This window comes from Brachyhypopomus gauderio, chromosome 3 (assembly GCF_052324685.1).
Source record: "Brachyhypopomus gauderio isolate BG-103 chromosome 3, BGAUD_0.2, whole genome shotgun sequence".
Taxonomy (NCBI): Eukaryota; Metazoa; Chordata; class Actinopteri; order Gymnotiformes; family Hypopomidae; genus Brachyhypopomus; species Brachyhypopomus gauderio.
In genome coordinates, this window is record NC_135213.1 from 15653425 (window position 1) to 15668319 (window position 14895).

Sequence of the window (14895 nt, forward strand, 5' to 3'; positions counted from 1 at the left end):
AAAATGAAGGAGCAGATGCCCATTATATTGTTAACACCCAAGACTTTAAATGACATTTCTGCCCATCAAAAAGGGGAAAACATTAGGGCAGCTGGATTGAGATCTGAATGCTTAAAATGTATAGTTTGTTTTATTTAGGAAAAGCACTGGTGCTGATCAATCTGATTCAGTCACCTTGTCAAATTGTTATTCCCAACACTAGTCCAGCAAAAGTGGCAGTGTAGTGTTGAAAATGAGCTTGAGAGCATTCCAGGAGCAGGGGTGGAGATATGTGATCTAAGCAATTATACTGTAACCCATGTGCTAGGCACCAAACTACCATATATATATATAAAAAAAGAATGTCAAAAACATGATTAAAGACATGATTTGTTCTGGTGGAATTCTGATCATTAAAAAACTGCAATATTGACTTGAGCCTCTTGCAAACCTGGCTTGTGCTTTTTTTATCTTTAAGAAGATAAAACACAACAACAGGACTGTAATGGGAGTGAAAAGATCAAGGTGAAAGATTTGGAGAGTTAGTTTTGTAATAAAAAAAAAACCCTGCAAAGCCAGTCCTATGTAAACGCCATGACATGGTGTCAAAATGTTTGCAGTAGTACCTGGATCTAAGGAGGTAGCTTTAGGATGTACCAATATTATTCACAGGCACAGCAGTACAGATTTTTACATTAGTAAAAAAAATAAATAAAAATCTATTAAAACAGCACAAATCTAAATGCCATTTAAAAAGCTGGCTACATTTGCAGAGTGAAGTTCAAATCACACATATTTAGAGCATTTTTTTTCCTTTGTTGTGGCAACAAAACAAATACAAATGCCCATCTGCCAAAGGCCAAATATCTCTATTAAGTACAAACCCCCAGTCAGCCTTTCAGATGTTGTTATAAATGCACTGATGACAGTAAGTACTGGACACAACAGTACAGTTCACGTCACCTCTGAAGACCCAGATTAAGGTTCAGAAGGCAGAAGAATGCATGGACCACACACAAATATCAGAACCAGCCAGAGACAGCCAGCACCACTCGGCTGGATGGAAAGTCCACTCAGATGGAAAGTCACTGGAATGAGCACTGGACCTGCTTATGACAGAAATCACACTAGGACGTTCACACACACACGGATACACTCATCTGCCTCTTTATGAGTAACACCTACCTTGTACCCACTCACTGTCTCTTCAAGAACCACCACAGTCAGCACTGGTCCTGTGATTATGGACTGGCCAGTGTTGAACAGCATGAAGGGTAGTTGACACATTTACACTGTGTATTTGAACACAGGTGTACCTAAGAAGACAGGTGTACCTCAAGTAGACAGTGAGTATAGTTGCAAGGTAGGTGTTCCTATGTGGCTGCTAGGAGAATACATGTGTATATATGACTGAAGCTCCATTCTTTAAATACTAGTAAACATAACACAAAGAAATAATAAATAATCAGTCCGATAGTTGTTCCTGCATCATTCTTTTGAACATAAAAAACTCTGCCATCCATTATTTCCTGCTATCCATTCTATAATTCTGAGAAACCAAAAACTACACCTCCATGTAACCTCTTAACTGTAACCTCAGTCTAAGGTAGTAACTGACAGTAATAATTAACATAAAAAATAAAGGTTATGTAAATGGCTTTGTGTAAAAAGCGTATTCTTTTATCTTATTAATCTCTTAAGACATATCTTAGCTTATATGGAGGCTTTGAAAACCTTATTTTTGATATTTGAGAAAGATCATTACAAGCGAGAAGATTCAACACCTTCCACCCGCCCCTTCAACATGCACAGCCGACATCAGCCCACAACCCAAGACCTCCACGTTCACTGCTGGTGCTGCCCTCGTGCAAAATGGCACGCAAAGTCATACTTGTCCCTGCACTTGCTGCCGCACACGTTGCACTGAAACGGCTCATCGTAGCCGTGGCAGCCCATGTGTATTGTGTAGAGAATGTTGTCGGCGAAGTACGTGCTGCAGTGTGGGCAGGTGTAGAGCGTCTGCGGGGTGTCCCGTGTGGAGGTGTGTGCGGACACCCCCGACGACGCAGGCGCCGGTGTGCCTGACCAGCTGCTGGCCCCGGGGGCGCTGCGGTCGCTGCAGGGGCCGAGGGTGGGGCTCAGGAGTCTGCGCGGGGAGAAGTGAGCGTGGGCATCCGAAGCGGCCGTCGAGGGCCTACACGGGTCGGCAGACCTGGGCGTGGCCGGACGGCATGGAGCCTGGGAGATGAGCACGGGCTTCTCTTCCCTGCCGGAGGAGGCCGCACCAGTCTCCAGCAAAGATGGAGGGTGGTGTTCCTGCGAGGGCAGGCTGGCGAGTTGGCCGGCCAGTGTTGAAAGCTCTTCCAAAGGGTTGTCCGAGAGTAAGGGACGAGCGTCGATGGTCGTGGTGGTTCTGCGAGCTTTGACTAGGCCGTCGTACGTCTCCGTATGTAGGCAGGGGACTTCGGAAGGAAAGCCATTGGCGTAATCTGGCTTCTGCACCACGATAGAGGGAGGGCTGAGGCTACCAAGCATCTTGTGACTGTGAGCACTTTCCTGCAGGTCAGTCAGCATCTTCTTATTCGTCAGTGTGAGGTGGGTGCCCTTCGCTGGGAGGACCTTGTGTCGCCGGCGACGATGATGCGACAGGTTGCTACGGTCGCTGCAGCGGAAGGAGCACAGCTCACATTTGTAGGGTTTCTCCCCCGTGTGAGAACGCATGTGTGCCTCCAGGTGGCGCTCGTACGCAGACGCAAACGGGCACAGGTGGCATCGGTGGGGTTTCTCACCTTTATACACACACAAGAGGTATAATAACATTTTCATATGGTACTTCTGACAATTAGGTTACAGAGACAGATCACAAAATCAAAGAGAACAGAGGAACAGATAATGTATCATTAACAAAGAAACTATATGAATTCTGTCTTATGCAAGAATTCTGTCTGAAATGCAGCATGAACCCAGCTATCCAATGGCTACAAATGAAAAGCTGATGTCTATAGCAGTTCTCACTATCACCACTACGTTAGCTGGAACTAGTATTGAAAGGAAAAGACAGTAGCGCATCTCTGCATTTTTAAAGCCCCCATCAAACATTGAAGCGTGCGTTACCCGTGTGTATGCGGATGTGTTCAACAAGCCTCGCTACACCCCGGCTGGCGTATTCGCAGTAATGGCACTTTAGTTTTCCATCGTCTGTCCTCTCAAAGCCATCGGCCAGGACACCGGCCCCATCGTCCAGCGAAACCTCTATGGAGGCATGTCCAAGCCCAGACACACCCCCCTCACACACATCTGCGGGAGAGACAACACAAGCACTGTGCTACACCACTGTGCACTAACACAGAGATCCAGTCTCTGTACGAGTCTCTAATACTACTCGCTTGTAAGGGTGCTGAATTTAAGTACACTTGGAAGCAATAAACACTGTGTACATGTTCAATTTTGTTTTTCTTTTTTACAGTTTTCTAATTTTAAATTCTTTTTTTCCAAATATTTTAAATGTTCATGCACTCATTTGAAATTCAATGCATTAAATTTCTAGTTTTGAACGTGGCCATTAATACAGCTGTATAACATTGCATTATATCTCACAAATTAATTATCTGTATAAATGTTCCAGGTGTCATTTAGAGGTATGCATGACAGAATTATATATATATATTTTAAATAAATAAAACTTTTTATATTTTTCAGGAACTAAAACTGCAATGAATATCAACTCTAGTGTGTCTGCATGCACCATGTATTTATTTACACATCATTATGGATACTTTAAACATTTGGCTGATGAAAATGAATTTCCTCTCACCCTCCTGTAGATTCTCTGGCTCTTTCTCGGGATCAACAGGGCCCGAAATCATATTAACGTGGTGCGTTTGCTGATTGAGATATTCCTGGAAGTCTCTCACGAAATCCAGCGGCTCCGGTTTCTTTTCGCCCATGGTACAGTCGTTCCAGCCGCGATGCGTCACACGGTGCGAGCGGCTTATCCGCATCTAAGAGGCGCTGCGACTTACGCCCAAACGTCCACGGCGAGTATCCTGAAATATACACCTGTACCGTCCATTACGTGTCTGGCCACCACACTTAATCACCACGTGAAATGTCACATTACCTCTTGGAGTGAAATATAACTCAGTGGCGATATGCTAGGTCCGAACATGCGCCCACAGCTCGTTACGAGTCCCATAGCGGATGGCGCCGCCTACAAACGCTGTTTGTATTTATAAATGTCCGCAAACGAGCGCATCACCTGGGCCTGCTAGCGCCCCATCACTGGACTACTGACACAATTCAAACAGGACCAAGGTTAAGCTACGTAATAAAACCCATAGGCGACATTCATCTTGTCCCGTGTAGCGAACGTTACTTTGGCGAAAAACGGCAAGAACGCCACAGTCAATGTTACTATTCCAGCTGTATCTGTGGAGACACGCAGCTCATTTAATAGCGGGCTAATGATCACACCAGGGCTGCTAGCTGCTAGCTGCTAACAACCAGCGGTAACTGACAGCGCACGGAGAAACTGCGTTCCGAGGGAGGAAAATCTTCGTATCAAAGGTCCACCGTCCACGATAAATCACACATATGCGTGCATAAAGCAACTATTGTACAACTATTGTACAAAATGTTATGTGGGAAGACATGTATATTCTTTTTTAAATAAAAAAATAAGCAAAACGATATAGCCATCACTGTTTCACCCGAACGATTAAGGCTGTGGACGGAACCACGGGACCCGTATGTAAACAACCCTAACAATGGCGGCGCCCTTAGTCAGAGTCTTCGGAAAGGTGAGTGAATTACATACACTGGAACAATTATGGTTCATTTCGTTAAATAAATATAGTAAATCTTAAATGTGAATATATAGTAAAAATATAGTAAAGCGTAACTCTGTCTAATTACGTAATGGTGAATCATACCTCAGCGTGTGACATTGTGTAATCTAGCTGTGTTAGGTAGTTAGATAACCAGCTACTTGGCCGATGCAGTCAGGTATCAGGCGGACAGCAAGATGTGACACGCAGCGGCAGTACTGATTAAGATCCCATCGTCTCAACACGGAATATGATGTGCTGAATCCTCGGGAGAACCTCTCGGAATTCTGTTAGCTTGCATAGCTTGCTGAGGTGCAAGGAAATATTTGAGTTTAATTTATGGATACGTTGCACTGTGAATATTGCCAGTATTCCATTGCCATGTTTAAATAAATAATGTTCATCATAGTTTTACACTGAACACTTATCCATTGAGGTCAGGTTACCTGTTAACTGTTTAACTTCCTCATATTTGTAGCTTGGTAGGCTGGTGCCCCGGCCATGGAGCTCTTCCCAGGTGGCTCTGCGCCCCATGTCCTCACGGACAGTTGTGGATATGGCCACAGAGCAGTCCGCCACTCCAAGCACCATGTTCCCACCACTACAGACCTACTCAGAGGAGGAGACCTTGATGATGGAGACAGGTGAGCTTGTAAATATCTAGTTACTGTGCCTAACATTGTTCAAATTGCAAACTGTCCAAAGCTAAATAAAATGAGGTTTTAGTATGAGAAGGTACTCTCCCTAATGAGTACCACCACAACATAAATCTGCTTAAGGGTAACACCACACTAACCTGAATAATGTTACTGTAAGATGTAGTATCATTCACATCATATCACAAATTAAAGTTTAATATAATTGAAACCAAGTAAGCATCTTAACTCTTTCTTTCTACAGTTAAGAAATATGCCCAGGAACGCATCAGTCCATTTGTGTCAAAGATGGATGAAAATTCTTCCATGGACGCAGAAGTGATCAGCTCTCTTTTTGAGCAGGGGGTATGTGCCATTCTGTCCCTCTGCACCTCTCTCTCATACCAGAAAGCACATTTAATGGTAGCTCAGTTGGACAACTGGTCATAAGTGCAAAATGTCACAGCTTGTATTTTTGTGTATTCAACTAATTTAAGTGAGTTTCTGTATTCAGCTCATGTTCTGCTGTTACCATATCACAGCTGATGGGGATTGAGATAGGCACTGAGTACGGGGGCACTGGCTCCTCCTTCTTCTCCTCCATCCTGGTGATTGAGGAACTGGCAAAGGTGGACCCATCCGTGGCTGTGCTGTGCGACATTCAGAACACACTCATCAACACGCTGTTGATTAGCCTGGGCACAGAGGAGCAGAAAGAGAAGTACTTGCCACGCCTCACCACTGACACGGTGAGGGCTGAGCCTCTAACACAACTGCAGTATAAAGGGACAGTTCAGTGTTTTCTTTCCTCTACTCTTAGGTGTCAAATATATACCATAAAAGAGGTCAAATCTTTCAAGATATACCCTCAAGTAAAAAAAAAACAAAACAATTATTTATTAAAGAAATTGAGTCAGTAGGCAATGTTACACAAGCTGGCTTACTTGCGTTCCACTCCACAGGTTGGTAGTTTTTGTCTGTCTGAGGCAGGCTCAGGAAGTGATGCATTCTCTCTGAAGACCAAAGCAGAGAAGCATAAGGACTATTACATCATCAATGGCTCCAAAATGTGGATCAGCAATGCAGAGCATGCAGGAATCTTCCTGGTGATGGCCAACGCAGATCTCTCAGCTGTAGGTTTTTCTCACAAACATACACACACACACACACACACACACACACACACACACACACATGCTCGACAGCACATTTGTTCCAAGCTTGCAGTGTTTACATATCAGTGATTCCTCATGTGTTTTAGGCCCTCTTGATATTTACTCAAAGTCAGGGCAAAGTCAGGCACCTCCAATGGAGAACAGAGAGATCTCATACTGTATTAGCTACTCAACGATGTTGAAGATGAAGATTGTTTTCTGACTGACTCTGACATCTAGCAATTTTACAAGAAGTAGCACACACATGTCTGCGTTTTCTTCTCATATGCTCCTTTAATGCTGTGTTTGACAGAACTGGGAAACACTCTTAATGTGCTTCCAACTCAGACACCTCAGACTCTGATGCACTGAGATGTCTCATTTTCTCCTTGGATTTAGTTCTCTTTTTTTGTTGTTTTCTAGTCATTAGTGAGCATAATCCACTCAAGATTTATGTGAATTGGAGCATATTTTGCTTAAGTTGCATGAAAATGTGCATAAGGATTGACATTGGGAGCATATGTGTAGATGAACAGCTGGTGCAGTGGTGTGTCCAGCTGCAGCCGATACACTGCTAAACATCCAAGTTCATTGTAGTGCTGTGAGTCAGACGTGGGACGTATCTGAAATCATCTACTCCCATTGGCTGCAATTTTATGACACTCAGTAGATACACTATACTTTATGGTACACCATAGTACATTTTCCAGTTAAGCTAATCTGAATTCCAATCCACAGTGCCACAGTATTCCCAGCATACTAATCACTTGATGTGGGTCAAGCGAACTGCAGTTGATTAAATCCCTTAATTCAGGATGCTCTACAATATTTATTAGAGGGGATTGACATACTGCCTTTTTAACCTCACCATCGTGTGAACAATGCCTTATGCACTTTGTTTTCTTTAGACAGCTGGGAAGTTAGACAGCTCATTTGTTAATGTAGCTAGAATGAACTGTATCAATGCAATGGCAGCCCTATATTTTGCACATAAAATGAATAGCTTGTTGATGTTATAGGCATCATTTACTTCAGGATAAAAAACAGTAGATATCTTAGTAAAAGTTAAGAAACTGTCTGTTTTCTGGCTATTAGAAATTGCACTTAAAATATCCTTGTGTTCAGGGAACTAATGGCATCACTGGAATGAGTCTCACATGTGCTGCAGAGGGCATGTGTCATGGGGTTTAAAGCCCATCATACAGCATGAGCAAGATATGGGCTGTTGATGGCCAAAAAAGATAAACGACTAATAACACTTCCTCACATTTAAAAATCTATATATCAGTCTAATTCAGACTAGTAAGTCTGGCTTGTTTATATTTGAAATTTGCCAGCTAATGAATTAGATTTGTACTTTATTGATCCCTTAAGAACGTTTCCTTCAGGGAAATTAAAGGTAGGTTAGGTTAGATAAGTTGATGGGTAGATAGGTTACCCAGATTGCTGAGTGTTGTCATTCTGTAGTGAGGAATATATCCTGTTAAACAAGACAAGGCCTGCAATTGCAGACCAAGTCATGGAGTTCATAAGTCTTCCAGAGTTGGCAAGTCTGCACTTGTTTTACACATCTGATGAATAAGGGGCAGTGCCAGACGTTCTGTCAGGTGTATGGTCTAAGCTCTTCTGTTTTGTGACAAGAACCTCAAAACCTTCAGTTTGAGATCCTCTGCTTGAACATCTTTCAAAGTGCATGCAGCATCTGGGTTTGTGTTTTCTTCTTTCCTCCACAGGGCCACAGGGGCATCACGTGTTTCATCGTGGAGCGGGACACGGAGGGCCTTCAAATTGGGAAGAAGGAGAATAAGCTTGGGCTACGGGCCTCCTCCACCTGCCCCCTCACCCTCGACAATGTCCAGGCACGACCGCACACGCCCACACACACAGACAAACATGCACCAAGGAACCTCATCCCCAAAGAGCTAATATCACTTGAAATGATGAATGCTAACATTATACAAATCGTGCAAATTGGATGCCGCTTTAATTTCTTTTCATTTAATTCACTCACGGCTTTAAGCAAATAAAGAGCCTCGTATCGAGAATGTGGGAGGATAATCTACATCTTGTTTAATGTGAAACAGGTCCATGAGAAGAATATCTTGGGTAAAGTGGGCCATGGCTACAAATATGCCATCGGGATGCTGAACGGAGGCAGGATCGGTATTGCAGCCCAGGTAGAATATGTAAATTGTTTACACACTATGTAACAGGCTGACCAACTCAGCCATTACTAATAAAGTTTGACGACTAATTGGGTGAGTACAAACCATCATGAAAAATCGCTGCTCCACTTCCTGTTTTCCAACCAGGGTTTTCTTTTGAAGGAATGAACAGGAAGGTGTTTCAAAATGTTATATAAATGTTATATCTGGGTTTGTGTTTTCTTCGTTCCTCCATAGGGCCTTGCACTCACTGGCCACTTTATTAGGTACACCTGTCCAAATAGTCATTAACGCAAATGTCGTATCAGCCAATCACATGGCACTGCTGATCTACTGGGATTTTCATGCACAACCATCACTAGGGTTTACAGAGAATGGGTCGAAAAAGAGAGAATTTCCAGTGAGCAGCGGTTCTGTGGTTGCAAATGCCTTGTTGATGGCAGAGGTCAGAGGAGAATTGCCAGACTGGTTTGAGCTGATAGAACGGCAACAGTAACTCAAATAACCAGTCGTTACAACCGAGGCATGCAGAAGAGCATCTCTGAATGCACAACATGTCGAACCTTGAGGTGGATGGGCCGCAGCAGCAGAAGACCACACAGAGTGCCACTCCTGTCAGCTAAGAACAGGAAACTGAGTCTACAATTCACACAGGCTCACCAAAATTGGACAATAGAAGATTGGAAAAACATTGTCTGGTCTGATGAGTCTCGATTTCTGCTGTGACACTCGGATTTTCCTGGAACACTTTGGGCCCATTAGTACCAACTGAACATAATGTCAATGCCACAGCCTCCCTGAGTATTGTTGCTGACCATGTCCATCCCTTTATGACCACAGTGTACCCATCTTCTGATGGCTACTTCCAGCAGGATAACGCGCCATGTCATTAAGCATGAATTATCTCAGACTGGTTTCTTGAACACCATAGTGAGTTCACTGTACTCGAATGGCCTCCAGAGTCACCAGATCTCAATCCAATAGAGCACCTTTGGGATGTGGTGGAATGGGAGATTCACATCATGGATGTGCAGCTGACAAATCTGCAGCAACTGTGTGATGCTATCATGTCAATATGGACCAGACTCTCTGAGGAATGTTTCCTGTACCTTGTTGAATCTATGCCACGAAGGATTAAGGCAGTTCTGAAGGCAAAAGGGGGTCCAACCCGGTACTAGCAAGGTGTACCTAATAAAATGGTCGGTGAATGTATATACAGTTGTGATCAAATTTATTCAACCCCCAATGCTGCGAAGGGTTTTATGAAATTCAGTGCACATTTGTAATTGTGTTCATAATGAAATCTTACAAGGACTTGTTAAAGAACTAAATGCAACTAAGATAGCATCAATTTTTTTTGTCATAAAGTATTAAATGGCCTTTTTGTGATTTCTTCATTGACACAATTATTCAACCCCTTTACGACTACCACTCCTAAGAACAGAGGTTCATTCCAGTGTTTTCCATCAGGTATTGAAAACATCTGTGGATGTCAACGAGCAGCAGTCAAGCATGATAAGCACCAATTAGGCAGATTTAAAAGGACTGTGATACTCAGCTCCTTCTAGACATCTACTGGTGTGTTTCCAAGCATGGTGAAGGCAAGAGAATGGTCCCAGAAGACAAGAGAAGAGGTTATTGCTCTTCACAAGAATGGCAATGGATATAAAAAGATTGCGAAGTTGTTAAATATTCCAAGAGACACTATCGGAAGTATCATTCGCAAGTTCAAGTTAAAGGGCACAGTGGAAACGTTACCTGGTCGTGGCAGAAAGAAGATCCTGACCGCGACTGCTGTGCGCTACCTGAAGCGTAATGTGGAGAAAAATCCCCGCGTGACTGCTAAGGAACTGAAAAAAGACCTGTCAGATGTGGGCACTGAAGTTTCAGCTCAGACAATAAGGCGCGCACTGCATAACGAAGACCTCCATGCCAGAATGCCCAGACGCACCCCCTTGCTGACTCCAAAGAACAAGAAAAGTCGACTGCAGTATGCCAAAAGTCATGTGGACAAGCCACAAAGGTTTTGGAACAGGTTTTGGAAACTAAATTAGAACTGTTTGGGACAATGGACCAGCGCTATGTTTGGAGAAGGAAGAACCAGGCTTATGAACAAAAGAACACCTTGCCTACTGTGAAGCATGGCGGGGGGTCAATTATGCTTTGGGGCTGTTTTGCTTCTAATGGTACAGGAAAGCTTCAACGTGTGCAGGGTACCATGAATTCCCTTCAGTACCAGGAGATCTTGGAGGAAAATGTGATGGAGTCAGTCACAAACCTGTGGCTTGGGAGACGTTGGACCTTCCAACAGGACAATGATCCGAAGCACACATCCAAGTCCACTAGAGCATGGTTGAACATGAAAGGCTGGAACATTCTAGAGTGGCCATCGCAATCACCAGACTTAAATCCAATTGAGAACCTCTGGTGGGACCTAAAGAAGGCAGTTGCAGTGCGCAAGCCTAAGAATGTGACTGAACTGGAGGCTTTTGCCCATGAAGAATGGGCTAAGATACCCATAGGTCGCTGCAAGACACTTGTGTCAAGCTATGCTTCACGCTTGAAAGCTGTCATAACTGGAAAAGGATGTTGTACTAAGTACTAAAAAATAATGTCACTAGGGGGTTGAATAAAACTGATAATGATGTGAGCACAGTAAAGACATTTGTGGTTATTCCATCATAAATATTATGTTATGTTTGTCTAATTTATAAGTGCCTCTTTGATATAATTGTAAATAAGATGACTGAAATGATCAAAATCAATGTCAAACTGGCCAAAACACTTTATTTCAGTGGGGGTTGAATAAATTTGATCACAACTGTACATAGGGAGAACAAAATACTGGGATTATGAAGAGGCCACACCTCCTCTCAACACATCTCAATGAACAGATAATTAGGGACTTTACTCCATGGGATAACCTAAATAAGGAATCTAAGTAAATCTTATTAATTATTAAATAGGAATCCCACAGGTCGCCTTAAGTTGCTGGGTTTTGTATTAGCCAGCAAGGGGGTGTAAAGGTGTTCTTCCACTCCTCTGTGTTCAGATGCTGGGTTTGGCTCAGGGCTGCTTTGATCATGCTGTTCCCTACACCAGGCAGAGGGTCCAGTTTGGCAAACGGATCTTTGATTTTCAGGTAGTGGTGATTTAAATTGGCTCATATTTGCTATTGCAAATGAATGAACTACGGTACATACTGAAACCTTCATATTGATAGTAATTGATGTTAACTGACAAATAACATTGCTCATGTTTGATTGGCAGGGCATGCAGCATCAGATTGCCCATGTGGCCACTCAGCTGGAAGCGGCCAGGCTTTTGACCTATAACGCGGCTCGGCTAAAGGAGGCGGGCCGACCCTTCATTAAAGAGGCCTGCATGGCCAAATACTTCGCATCAGAGGTTAATGACGAGCGCTAATTTTTCACCACCGGCCTCGAGGACTACCACGTGGCACTTTTTTGCATTTCGCTTTTCCAAGACACATGACTCCACTCATGAAGAGCTTGTGTTGGCAACTGTGTTGTATCAGGCGTGATGGAGAGGAGAAAATGGGACACTACCCAAAGAAAAGTCTCTGCTTGTTTGCATTACTACTCAGGAACACGTTTAAAAACATTTGTGTGTGTGTGTGTCTGCGTGTGTGTGTGTGTGGGGATTTTGTGTTCAGGTTGCAACGTTAACCACATCTAAATGCATTGAGTGGATGGGAGGAGTGGGCTTCACTAAGGACTATCCCATTGAAAAGTATTACAGAGACTGCAAAATAGGTGAGTATGTATCCACTGTTTCCACTCGCATGGCCTACAAAGTATGAAAATGTAATCTGGGAGCATTTAAGATTAGGTTGGTGGTTCTGAAACTCACCATGTTTATGAAACTGTCAGATGAAGTGAAATGATCTGCCAAACTAATGTAGAACGTTTTTACTGAAATCTCTTGCATTACAAAGTAACGTTTAGTCATTTATTCCAATGTCAGGCAAACAGTGCCACGTTCAGGGCTAGAGTGAATAAAATGTTCATAGACCACATAAGTCATTCTAGCCGTCATCTTGCACATATCAGTCTAATAACACAGGCTCTGAAGAGTTTTTCTCTAAGGAAACAATGAATGCCACTGATGCAGTCTGTGATAAATTTAAATGTTTAAAGATTTGTTTTATGAAAAAAATTTTCTCTGGACTTTTATCTCCAAAAACACTGGATCATCTGAATTTTTTACATTTAAAATGTACATTTTGTATAAATTACACTCAATGACCACATTTGAGTTGTCTTGACTGCATTTTTGTCTCAATCCACTTTACAGTCAATTCAATGTCATGTGGCCTGTTACCTAAAATGGGTTTGACAAACATGGTCTGACTACAGATGCCTGGTACTCAAACACCACTTTGGCTAATCACTGTATTTTCCAACAGGGACCATTTATGAAGGAACAACCAACATTCAGCTAAGCACCATGGCCAAGTTAATCGATCGGGAGTATGAATCGTAGGCCCATGCTGTGTTTCTCTGTGCTGCCACCGTATTCCCATTATGCATCTCTGCAGTGGTCTGTAGCTGCTCCAGTAGTTATAGTTGTACTGACCAGGTCAAAGCTCATCTCAGATGTCACAAGCCTGTATGGTTAAATTCTTTAGTAAGTGCTGTGAATGGTTCAGGCTAAGTTGATTTAGGCTAAATTCAGGCTAAGTTGATTTCACTTGCGTTACTGTATAAGGATAGGGTAGGAGAGAATACTCAAACACTCACAGTTAAACAACAAAAAGGGTTCTTGCACACCTAACTCCTGTGGTAGCTGGCAAACAGCCTGGCAATGTCAGCACTCTTCTAATGTCACTCTGAACATATTGTGTTCAGTGTGTGGTGCAAACACACACACTTCTCCAGTAGGCTAGAGAAGAAAGGCTTTCATCTGCAGCGTTGTCTCATCCATGAATTATGCCGTTCCACTCTGGTTTCTTTTGTGTTCCTTAGTTTGCCATTTGGTCTCAACACTCCCAAATAAGTCCACAGAAAAGCAGGCATTGACAATAAAGAGTGTTTTTCCACAAACACGGTTCAGGTGGTGGGTGTCTTGAATGCTGAATGAGGTCTGTACTGATCTGGAGACACAGTTCAGGTAAAAAGTAGTGGTTAAAAATACATGGACATGCATGTTTTACTTAATTTTTCATAACTGTATGGTATTTATGAGGGAATGGGTTGATCTGAAGCACATTTTCCTTGTAATGGGTTTTAATCACATCTCAGTCGCTTTGATAAATCTCAGTACAGTGAACTGACAAACCTGATAACGTATTGCAAAATCTAGGTGGGGTGAGTTTCCTGTCTCAAAGATATTGTTGTGGAACAAGAAAATCACGTTCTGTCTACAGTAGTTTGTTACTGACCCATGATCACATCCTTAGTTATAATGATGTAGCTGAAAATGACTTCTGAATAAACTGGCTTGTTAGAGAGTGGTAAATGTAGTGTCTTGTAATATACTTCATTTATGGTTTTACCTTAAAAATAGCTAATTACACATATACAATTATTTAAAGATCAGTCGTATTTGAAAATTGTGGTACTGTCATGTTTATGAAGACCTACGAATTTGTGTGGCTTACAAATAAACACAATATCCGGGGAAACGCTCATATTTGATATAACTGCGGTTGAGACTTGTCTTAGCAAGCTTCAGCCACCAGGTGGCATACATAGACCGAATTTGCAACGTCGGCCAACGCCTGCCGCTCTGATCTCCCTAATCTGCGACCGCGCGTATTGTCATTCCATTACAACCTAACTATTGACCTTTGGATATTAATGTTGTTTGGGAGGAATAATTAAGTAGCCTATGTATAGATGGTATTTCCATCTGATCCTTTTGTGTGTTCTTCCCAGTTGGTCAGCAGTTGTGCAGAAAATCATTCCATATAGAATGTAAAACACTAAAGAAACATTCAGAGCATTTGAACAAATCAAACTTTTAAGATGTTTTAGACTATAACCTAAATAGTCCTAAAACCATAAACACAAGCTTTTCATTATCCAGATAGCAAATTCTAAAATGTAGTAATTAACTGGTTGAAATGCATGAGTTGAGTGATATGGTTGTTTTGTGCAAACAGAACCTTTCA

General features: G+C 42.6%; 2 protein-coding genes across 4 annotated transcripts; one reads left to right on the forward strand and one right to left on the reverse strand.

Annotated features, from left to right (window-relative positions):
- Positions 1 to 186: 186 nt before the first annotated feature.
- Positions 187 to 5316, reverse strand: LOC143510451 (zinc finger protein Pegasus-like). 2 transcript variants are annotated; one of them, XM_076999811.1, is made up of 5 exons: positions 5252 to 5316; positions 4911 to 5112; positions 3794 to 4025; positions 3094 to 3276; positions 187 to 2768 (listed from the first exon to the last, which is right to left on the reverse strand). In XM_076999811.1, the coding sequence occupies exons 3-5, from the start codon at positions 3978 to 3980 to the stop codon at positions 1825 to 1827; spliced, it is 1314 nt and encodes a 437-aa protein (XP_076855926.1). In that variant the 5' UTR covers positions 3981 to 4025; positions 4911 to 5112; positions 5252 to 5316; the 3' UTR covers positions 187 to 1824. The 2 variants fall into 2 exon arrangements, with proteins under 2 accessions (XP_076855926.1, XP_076855925.1); XM_076999810.1 differs by lacking the exons at positions 4911 to 5112; positions 5252 to 5316 and adding an exon at positions 4100 to 4239.
- On the forward strand, positions 4406 to 13825 carry acadsb (acyl-CoA dehydrogenase short/branched chain). 2 transcript variants are annotated; one of them, XM_076999812.1, is made up of 12 exons: positions 4406 to 4545; positions 4702 to 4778; positions 5284 to 5449; positions 5706 to 5806; positions 5983 to 6189; positions 6403 to 6573; positions 8328 to 8453; positions 8679 to 8771; positions 11812 to 11901; positions 12030 to 12167; positions 12436 to 12535; positions 13189 to 13825. In XM_076999812.1, exons 2-12 carry the CDS (start codon positions 4746 to 4748, stop codon positions 13263 to 13265), a joined length of 1302 nt encoding a protein of 433 aa, XP_076855927.1. In that variant the 5' UTR covers positions 4406 to 4545; positions 4702 to 4745; the 3' UTR covers positions 13266 to 13825. The 2 variants fall into 2 exon arrangements, with proteins under 2 accessions (XP_076855927.1, XP_076855928.1); XM_076999813.1 differs by lacking the exons at positions 4406 to 4545; positions 4702 to 4778 and adding an exon at positions 4986 to 5117.
- Positions 13826 to 14895: the final 1070 nt, after the last annotated feature.